At 41.5% G+C, this 10,976-nt stretch overlaps 1 protein-coding gene across 1 annotated transcript; it reads right to left on the reverse strand.

Moving 5' to 3' along the window:
• Nucleotides 1-282: 282 nt before the first annotated feature.
• Nucleotides 283-7,033, reverse strand: si:dkey-78p8.1 (ETAA1, ATR kinase activator). Its single transcript, XM_021321639.2, has 6 exons — nt 6,672-7,033; nt 6,185-6,307; nt 3,877-3,941; nt 3,654-3,760; nt 2,244-3,544; nt 283-1,060 (listed from the first exon to the last, which is right to left on the reverse strand). The coding sequence occupies exons 1-6, from the start codon at nt 6,805-6,807 to the stop codon at nt 948-950; spliced, it is 1,845 nt and encodes a 614-aa protein (XP_021177314.2). The 5' UTR covers nt 6,808-7,033; the 3' UTR covers nt 283-947.
• Nucleotides 7,034-10,976: the final 3,943 nt, after the last annotated feature.

The following is a 10,976-nucleotide window of genomic DNA, read 5'->3' on the forward strand; positions in this document are numbered from 1 at the left end:
GTTAGCAGACAGGCTTCTCAGCACTATAAGCAACAATAAATTGTTGGGAGCTGTTGTGAAGAATTCCCAGCAGAAACAAAGACACACTCTTTATCCCTTCCAGCTCAAAATATAATTAAACAGCATCACTTTAAGTTTTGGTGCTGAAATGATTTATTGGGAAACACTTTTAGAATGTGCCGTGTCAAAGAATCAAAGATTCGGCTGTAAAAACTGCTTTTGTACAATATGTGGTCATGATCTGTGCAAAAAAACTGGAATAAAAAGTCTCACACACCAAGATTTATGCTGGATCAAAGCAAAAATATTTTTTTTAATCAAAATCAACCACATATCGTCTAAAACAGACTTTGACATGTCTTCAAGCTTTTCTCCCGGCTTCTGTTACATTGTTATGCACCTGGTATGTATCTAGTTTGATTGCTACCTGATAAAACGTATGAAACAAAAACAGTTTCAAACACTGGGATACAGCGGAAACCATCCCATAAACTGAGCGATGGATAACATTATCTGAACAGCGTTTTCATTTCTCATGTTCCAGAACTAGGAGATAGACGGATTCAGGTATGAACAAAATCAACATGGAACTGACCCAGGTGGGTTCAGAAAGCTGAAATGAAAACAGATATGTACAGTTTCAGTCTGTTTCTCTGACTCGGGTGTAAATTATTCCTTGAGTCGGTGTCATGAAAATCTGTATGTCATGAGCTCTCTGTGAACTGTAGAATTCATTTTCCATCAGCAGCTGTTTCCTTTCCTTTAGCATGAACTATTTCAGGTGGAGAGTCAAGAGAAATCTGAACTATGAACACTGACTCCCTTATACCAAGATGAAAACAAAAACACTTATTTTCCTAAAACAAGGCCACCACAGGCTTGAAATGATTTAATTAACTGGTTTGCTTGTTGCAATGTTGTGATGTTGTGAGTTAGATGGAGCTCCTCTACGGTTTTAAAGTGCTTTGCATTTTCAGCCGCCTCCTCGCCAGAGCCATCTGCTTCTTCCTCTCGATCTCAGCTGCAGAGCACTTTTCTGTAGTCTGGCTGGTGACAAACACTAGAGCAGAAGAACAGACAAAAGAACAAATTCATGTGAAAACACCCAGAGACAAAAGGTAAAACTGCCATTACGTCACATTTGTAACCTTACAGTGCTTTGCTTAAGTGTTTTCAAAACCCACAAACTTTAAAGTGCTTTAATAAGGTTTTCCGAGATAGTCCAACATAAAGCTAAGTATAATTGTAAAGTGGATGGAAAATAATGGCTTTTGCAAATAAATCTGACCGGCTGCTCATGGACAGCCTAAACCAGACAACCAGGCGAGAGGTCCATGTAACTCTGGAGGAGCTGGAGAGATTTACAGCTCAGGTGGAAGAATTTGCTGAGAGCCAGCTAGAAACCAATAACAAGCAGCAGTTTGCCACAAGCTGTGTAGGGGACACACAAAACATGGGAGGGGGGGGGGGGACGTTGCTCTGGCCAGATTTCTCAAAATAAATGCATATCCTGATGTCTGACAAATAAATAAAAATACACTGTATTCCACTGTGAACGCACCATCCATCAGGGGCGAAACATGGTGGCGGCTGCATCATGCTGTGGGTACGCCTTTCTTCAGCAGGGACAGTGACAGTAATTGACGAGAAGATACAAAACAGAGCAAATTGGGAAGAGGTTCAACCCCCGAAAGAACAATGACCTTTATCATGCAGCCAGAGCTACAAGAGAAGAGCTCAGATCAAATCATATTCATCTTACGGTGGATGCAGCCAACGTCTCTTCAGACCTACATCCAAATGGGAATCTGGGGACAAACAGATGCTTTATATATCCAGTCTGACCTAGTTTTAGCTGCTTTGTAAATAAGAATGGGAACATCATTTCAGTCTGTGGACTATCTACAGATCTAAGCGCTCTAGATCCGTATGAAAAGCACTCAAGAGGGTTGCGGTAAATGCATGCCGCACTTTTCAGAATTTTAAATGACAAAAGAAAATTGCAAACCTCGCGTCATTTTCCTACCACCTCACAATTATCTCCTCCCTGGTATTGGCCTATTGCAGAGAATCCCAGGTAAATGCACTGAAGGTTTTGTTAACATTTTGCGAGGCAAAGTGATTACGTTTTTGAGGCGACAGCTGCCGGATCAAAATGAAATCATTTTGATCCGGCAGCTCAGATGCACAAACCCAACAGTGATATCGCTTTAACACGGTGCAGCTATTTATTAGATTCTAACCTTTGTCGCTGATGATGGCTGAGCAGGACAGGTTTCTCTTGAACGCTGCATGACGGGACTTGGAGTTCTGGGGGAGTCCGGTCGCCGTCGTATGAGGCTTCGTTCCCACACGGCCACTCTCAGCCTGAAACGCTCTGGAGGCATCCCTACCCTGATTAAACGCTTCCAGACCAACGTGACCGCCCGGGAAGCTTTGAGAAATGCCTGATTTGTGGTCGGCGCCTCTCAAAGGGAGGCTCCATCCTTGGTAGTTTCCAGTTTCACGCGTAGCCACCGGTAGAGAGTTTGAGCGAACAAAAGAAGCCGACGATCGCCTGTTTGAGCCAGAGCTCCCGGGGCGTTCTGCGTTGGCGTAAAGATCTGTAGTGTTCTGGTGTCTGCTGCCTGTAGGCCCCTTTGGTGGTTTTTCCTCGCAGTTTCTTGGACTCACTTGGTTCGGCTGGCTGCTGTAAATATTTTCCATGCTGTCACATACCTGGTAGAGGAAGGCATCATAATCGCCGTTGTCCCATAAACTGTCGGAAACGTCTTTAACCGGAGGGTCCTCCAAAAAAAACGTTACCAAGTTGGTGACTTCGTCTGGCTGGGGGTTGGAGACGGTCTTTCCGGTGGCGGGATTCTGCTCTGGGCTCTCCGGTTTGGGTTTTAGAACAGTGAAGCTGGACTTTGACGCTTCCTTATCCAGTATGGTCTGGAAGTGAGGGTTGGGTTCCAGCTTAAAGGTACTTCGGTTTTTCGTTTTGGGTTTGGGACACAGTTCCTGCAGCGAACTGAAGCTCGTCTTGCAGAGGTTCTCTAAGGGCTTATGTGCAGGGTCCATATTTGTAGTGTCTGTGTGAGACCTCCCTGCCGTCTTAGGGTTGGCCTCCAGCGGACCGTTTGGATCCTGCGACAGAGCCTGAATCAAGGAGTCGCTGAGTAGGTCGTCACTGTCCCACTCATCCTCAAACTCCACTAACTTATTTGCAGCCAGCTTGTCGGCGGGTTCTGCCTCTGACTGTCTGCGGTCAGCCGAGGCAGATGTCTCAGGTCGGTCCCTTCTGTCCTGTGAAGAGGCCGACGCCTCGCTCAGCCGCCGGCTGACGCCCTGCGTGGACGAGTCAAAGAGAGCGCGCAGCTCTGCCTCCGCCTGCTCCAGCGTGGACGGACACTTTGGATCGGTGGCGTCGTCATCAGAGGCGCTCCCAGCCTTATGGAGTTTACTGGTGACGGCCCTCGGCTGGACGGAGGTCTCCTCGTCTTGCTGCATGTTTTTATCAAACTGCTTGGCAAGTTCCATGAGGTCCTTCACGCTGCTGTGCCTGTTTGGGCGAAACGCTTATTAAGCAGCCATAGGGGTTGGTTTCTGGTGGTAAAAGTGGTATTGTAGGAAGAATTGTATGAAGCAGAGGTTGCTTCAGGATCACACACCGAGAGGACCTCTTCCTGACCCGTGGCTTCGGATTTTCAGGTGTGCAGATCGGCCCATCGTCGATCCAGTGGAGCAAGGAGGATTCAGTCCCTTGGGGTTTTATATTCTGTAAAACACAGATATTAGAAGAAAAAAAATACATCTCAAGTGCACCAGTTCAGTTAGAAAAAAAACAAAGTTATTCAGGCTGATGTTGAATCCGATGTTGAGAAAACCACAGACCTTCGGAGCGATGCGGTTAACGATATCAGAGATCTCCACGGCTCTGCTGTTGCCGTTTCCTGAGCCTAAAAGGATGAGAGGAGGGTCCAAACAATACGGTCACACAACAGTTATATGCTGAGCAGTGCAGGGAAACTCCATCTCTATACAAAGGACTTTTTAGGTAAGTGATGGTCACTTCATCGCTGACTCTTACAGCACCTTCCACATCTACTGCCACCAGCACTAAAATAATTCAAATAAATGCATCTTGATATGCAGTAGAATACCCTCACACTGATGAAAAATCTAAACGTTCCCACCCTTAAACTGAATACAGTTATCCATTCATTAAGGAAAAACCTCCTTGGCATTACATTTTAAACATGACTGGGTGGATTCAGAAAACTTTTCCACTTTATAAATGAAATTATCCTTCCTTTGAACAGGGCTTTTTGTATTTCCTTGAGTCATCTTTGTCTCATATTTATATTAGTTTGATGGCCTCAAACTTTTATGTGTGAGAAAAAGTAAAACCAGAAGACATTTGCCAGGAGGGCAAATGCTTCTTTTATGGCAGACTTTTAGGGGTCCCAGCAAGTGTGGGACGCTGGACTTGATCTTATTCCTGGATATTTCTACCCACTGAGTTCATCTTAAAATAAATGTTGTTTGTATGTAGATTTAACAGAGTCAAGTTATGTGACTGCGACACAAGATTCGTTATTTTATGGTGTCCCTAATAGTGACACGGCGTTGTATGGCTGCTAAGCTCTCTACAGCCATTTGTTTTCATTTGAAGCCCCTGTAGGGTGCAGGCACAAGTACAGCTCCAAAAATTTGGAGTTCAATATTTCAGTTCAATATTGTTTTGTTATTCCTTTCAGAAATTGAAACAAATATAGTTTATAGATTAATCACAGAGAGAGTGAAATATATCAAGCCTTTATTTCTTGTAAGTTTGATGATTATTGCTTACATAGTGAAAAACTATCATTGGATGGGGAAAAAAAAGGAAAAAGTTAAATATGGGAAACTCACACTTTCATGCCCTAATCGGGTTATTAAACTCAAAACACTTTGCCACACGGCTCCATAGGGGATATTAGTGTTGAAGCGCCGCCACTGCTTGAACATTTAAAATTTCCTCCATTTTCTCAACATCACCGTCTTTTTCACTTCTTGTTACAGACTGGATGGGGTGAAGTCACGTGACTACAGACAACAACTATGGCAGCGTCTAAAGGGAGCATAGCCCACCTTTACGCAGACAAAAAGTATTTTTTTTCTTTTTTTTTATACCAAAATACAGTCATGGGCAAAATGACGTCGGTTATTGTCGTAAATTTTGGTGTCGGTAGATTTTCGGTTTATCGCTCAGGCTTAGATGGCAGTCACTGACACGGTAAGTAACCCACAACCATCTGGGTTAACGAAGCTGGTTGTTCACAGAGTGCTGTATCAAGCATATTTATGAAAGGTTGAGTGGAAGGAAAAAGTGCACCAGCCTCAGGGATATCTGCAGCCTTTAGAGGATCAAAATCCATTTAGGAATTTAGAGGAGCGGGGACTGTTATGGAGACACACAGCAGCACAATGTGAGGATGAACTCTGACTTTTTTTAATTTTGTTTTAACTTTGTTGTTTTGTGCTTGTTTTTATGCAAAAAATATATATATAAATAAATAATGCAACATGATGAAGTTACTGTGTTTGATCGGTCAACAAATTGGCCTGGCCTGAAACCCTTAGAGCAGGGATGTGCAAACCTTTCGTCAAACGGGCCAAAATTGTGCATTCGAAATTACTCAAGGGCCAAATAATACAATTTCAAAACAACTAATATGTCCCAAAATGTATACCATGGATTTTTTTATTTTCCATTTGCTCCACAAAATATTTCAATGCAGCCTTTCAATTAAATGAGTCATCTTTTCTTTAAGAAATCTACTATATCATAGTAGATTAAAAACTTAAAATGGGCTTTGCCTTATTGAAACATGGTTAAGTGAAAGAAATGGGGTCTATTCTCAGCTATAAGAAAATAAACTGAGTCAGTCTTTATTTGATAATGCTTGCTGTGACAAATATTCCTGTTGTATTAATCTTAGACACAAATTTGTTTTCCTTAATCTGTAAACCATAATCCACAAAAATCACAAGAAACAAAAGGCTTGAAATGTTTTACTCCACGAGTAATGAATCCACATAATATGAGTTTCACTTCCTGAAATGAGTGACACAAAATATTGATCTTTTTCCACAATATTCTAAATGTTAGCATTAAAGCTACAGAGATGAGATCAAAGCAACGACGTGTATTTCTCACCAGTCCAACTGGGGGATGTGCTATCCCAGAAAATGTCCTGTGAAACAACTTCATCTCCTGGAGACCCTGCAATATTAGAGCCGGGTAATCTGCTGCCGTTTCTAATCCGACGACTCTGCAGATCTGGGGAAAACGGGAGTCAAATGTTACACAAAGGTGCGTCAATAGTTGCAACGGGGCTGTGGAAATGTGACCTGAAATCTAAAAATGGGGGATCCAAACTAAAACAATCAGACAAAAAAAAGGGTGCATTATCGCAGCATATTAAACCATTGGTGTATAGAAGAAAGCGGTCTTATGCAGAAACAGCAGCTATTATTGAAGCTTACAAACTAATGAGGGATACTTGTGGGTATCTGCACGCTGATGATGCACCACGTCACACCCCCTTGGCATTATACGAAAGTTAGAACTTTGTCACATGGCCGATTCACCCTGAACGCAGCAAAAGCACTTATTTTTTTATTGCATCGATCCGCGTCCTCACCGTTGCGCGTAGGTGACGTCCCCGGTGTTTGGTTGCATTCATTTTGAACGATCCTCCTCCACCGCACAGAGAACTCAGGGCTGCCAGCAGCAGCAGTAGTAGCGGCAGCAGCAGCATCGGTCCCCGGCGCTGACATGGCTCTCCCTAACAGCAACAGTCCCGGTTAGCATTATTCTGCTCCGGGGATGACTGGAGGAGCGAATGCACCGCAGCTGATGATGTGTTATGTTCGCAAAATCTCCGTTTTGTTGAAATCAATTGAACTCATACGTTCGAAGTGAGCCGCCATGTTACTGGCCCGTGACGTCACCAACCTACGGATGCCGATTAGGTTTTGACTTAAAGCTGCGGAAAAAAAGGATCACGAAAAGGACGCACGAACAAAAAAAGGTTATTATTATTAATTATTATTATTATATTTTTGCTTTTTATTCTTTTCTTTCATTAAGCTTTGAGACAGTAAAAATGAGCGCCAGTTCTCTCAGTTCTTCGTCTGAATAATCTGTTATTTGGAACATATTCTCAAATAATTTCAAACTAAGTGCGCAAAACCACATAGGCTACAGTAAATCACACCCTGTCATTTTTTTAATCAAATAAACATGAAGACAAAATGAAAAATAGTTTAAGTATTACGTTTAAGTATATCTTTTGAAAACCATTAGTTTATCAACTGGCTTTCAGAAGAGTATGTAGCGTGGTACAGAGTGAAGCTGTCCTTCACTACACATTTAGCAATGAATCAGCTTTATTGTAATCTGCAAAGAGCCGAAAAAGTTATTTTTAACGACACAGTTCGCCACACACATATGTGTTCTTATTCTCTGAATAAGCAAAAACACAGTGCAATTCTGAACTTTTGCACCACATATAAACAATAAATCATAGCCTTTGCATCTATTCCAAACACAGAAAAATCATAAACTTCTGCACCAAAATAATAACAATAAATCATATACATAGCACCTATTTCAGATCAGTTTTGTTATAAATTTGCTTAAATACAGTCAACCAATCATATTTAACAAACATTGTCAACGTTATTCAAATTACCATTAATCAAATACATCATTCCGTATTTTAGCTTATTTACACAGGCTGACAAACTCCTCCCGCGCAGTGCAGGCTCATTGTTTACTTTCCTCAGCCCCGCGCTCACCCAAGGTAGTTAGCAACTCGCGCTAACTATAAGCTAACCACTTTCGGTACTTTATATTTGCCACACAACAGTCATAAACAATACCCTAAGTCGGCTGAGATCATAAACTCACTTTTACCAATTACTATCCAGTTCTAACCCCCCTTCTTACTTGCAAAGAGCCGAAAAGGTTATTTTTAACAACACAGTTCGCTACATATGTTCTTATTCTCTGAATAACCAAAAACACACAGTGTAGCGAACGCGCCCCCCGCTGGTCGGGGTTAGCCAGTCCATACTGCTCAATCACTCATTTTCAAATAACAAAACAAACTTTCCTTATCAGAAAACACAATTTCAACACACTCTGAACATAAACTGTATTACATGTAAATAATATTAAACATGTGCCTAATTATGGGGTAGGTGTTTCAACCCACTTGTGGCTCAGTATGCCACAAGTACACTGCTCTGCTGAAATGTGAAATTGTTCTGTTAAAATATTTGAAATTGTCAGTGTCGATGTGCTAATTTTGCACGCGTAATGCATTGGTCGTGAGAGTTCATATAGATGGGTTTCTATTTGAAAGGATGAATGAAATGTATGTTCTGGGAGTAATTACTGATGAACAAATGTGCTGGAAATGTCACATTAGACATGTACGAGCTAAAGCGTCAATGAGGGGTTGCAACAGCGAACAAGGCAAAACTTATTCTGGATTACAAATCACTTTACATTCTATACTCTACATTAGTTTTTCCATACTTCACTAATGGTGCGGCGGTACAGTAATACAACCATTATACAATCTGCAAAAGAAAGCAATGCAAATTATTCATGGAGCTGGATACAGAGATCATACCAATTCATTATTTTTCCAATCAAAATTCACAGAGCTTATGGAGATACAAACAGCATTAATAATATTCAAAGCAAAAAACAAATTAGTACACTAAAGGAGTGTCCAAACATAAAGCAGTTCAAGAAGGAATTTAAATAATATAATATAATTTATATAATTATAGAAGTATAATTTTCAAAAAATGTGTGTTTAATTATTGTATGTATGTTTATCTGCATGTATGTGTCTGTATGTGTCTACAGGTGCTGGTCATAGAACAATTAGAACATCATGAAAAAGGTGATTTTTTTTTTTTCAGTAATTCCATTCAAAAAGTGAAACATTCATCACACACAAACTGGTATATTTTAAGTGTTTATTTCTTTTGATTTTGATTATTAGAACTGACAACTAAAGAAACCCCCAAATTCAGTATCTCAGAAAATTTGAGTATTGTGAAAAGATCCAATATTGAAGACACCTCGTGCCACCCTTTAATCAGCTAATTAACTTAAAAAACCTGCAAAGGCCTTTAAATGGTCTCTCAGTCTAGTTCTGTAGGCGACACAGTCATGGGGAAGACTGCTGACTTGGACAGTTGTCCAAAAGACGACCATTGACACCTCGCAAATGGTGATTGCTAAAGGGGCTGACTGTTCACGGAGCTGTGTCCAAGCACATTGATATAGAAGTGAAGGGGAGGTGGTAGAAAAAAAGTGTACGAGCAATAGGAATGACTGCACCCTGGATAGGATTGTGAAACAAAATCCATTCATAAAAGTGGGGGAGATTCACAAAGAGTGAACTACAGCTGGAGTCAGTGCTTGAAGAACCACCACACCCAGGCGTAGCAAGACATGGTTTCAGTTGTCTCATGCCATGTGTCAAGCCACTCTGGAACAAGGGACAGTGTCAGAAGCGTCTCACCTGGACTAAAGACAAAAAGGACTAGACTGCTGCTGAGTGGTCAAAAGTTATGTTTTCTGATGAAAGTAAATTTGCATTTCCTTTGGAAATCGAGATGCCAGAGTCTCGATGAAGAGAGGAGAGGCACAGAATCCATGTTGCTTGAGGTCTGGTATAAAAAGTTTCCACAGTCAGTGATGGTTTGGGGGGCCATGTCATCCGCTGGTGTTGGTCCACCGTGTTTTCTGAGGTCCAAGGTCAACACTAACCTGTCATGGTGCAGCTTAGCTTTTTGACCCACATGCACACTCTCAGGATATCAGTAAAAGGTTAAATATTTATTTGCAATAATGAATAAACAGTGGTTTCTGGTCTGGGAGGTGGAGCAGGAAGACAGGAATCAGGAAGACTGCATGGAAAGAAGACAGGTTAGCCTTTGAAGATACTGTAATTGGTGATGAGTAATGATCCATGCTTTCATGGAATGATGTGAGGTGGAAACACCGGGGAGAGGCTAGTGGATAATGACTGTATGCCCTGGGTGTGTGTGGGAACAATGGAGTCCAAGGAGCAGAAGTCACTCAAGGGTGAACAGGTAAGCAGGGATGCCACCACTGGCCAATCCTCTCACCAGTGTAAATTGCAGTAGCATCAGTTTAGCTTTTCATCCCATTATGCACCGCGAGCAAGGCTGCCGCTCTTCCTCACCTTCTATTGCACTTTTATTTGTATCTGTCAATATCTACTTTCCCCTAGTAACTGTTTTGTTTTCCAAAAAAATAATAAATATACATCTTATTCTAAATATAATTACAGAATAAAGAGGAATGGTTGTTCAACTCAAAATGTTAACTGTACTGTTATCGGTCTATGCACATTAGATCATCAGTAACATTAAAAATCAAACAATAAAGAAAAATATATTAGTAGGTGTTTACTTAAGTCTCTAAGATAGTTTTCTACATGCAGCTTTCCTACAACAGTAGAATAAAATCCTGAAATTACAACTTTTAGTTTCAGTGCCACCCCAAGAGTTTAAGTGGCTCCATCTGGCCACCCTTACGAAATATTTCTAGAGGCGCCACTGCAGGTAAGACCCGTAGGAGACAGTTGTTTGTATGATAGAGATGCTGCCAGAAGTGGGGATTCAATCCAGAGTCTAAGACCGCTTGGAGTCTTTGAGCGAGAAGGATCGGTTGCTTCACAGAGGAATCCAAATGAACAGGAGCTTGAGCATAATACGCAAAAACTGTGAACACACAAATACTGTGAAAATTCAGCTTGCAGGCGAGGATAGGTCAACACAGCCATCTACCAGGAAGTTTTAGAGCACTTCATGCTCCCTGCTGCTGACCAATTTTATGGAGATGCAGCTTTCATTTTCCAACAGCACTTGGCATCTGCATACAGTGCCAAACT

Source organism: Fundulus heteroclitus, chromosome 22 (assembly GCF_011125445.2).
Source record: "Fundulus heteroclitus isolate FHET01 chromosome 22, MU-UCD_Fhet_4.1, whole genome shotgun sequence".
NCBI lineage: Eukaryota > Metazoa > Chordata > Actinopteri > Cyprinodontiformes > Fundulidae > Fundulus > Fundulus heteroclitus.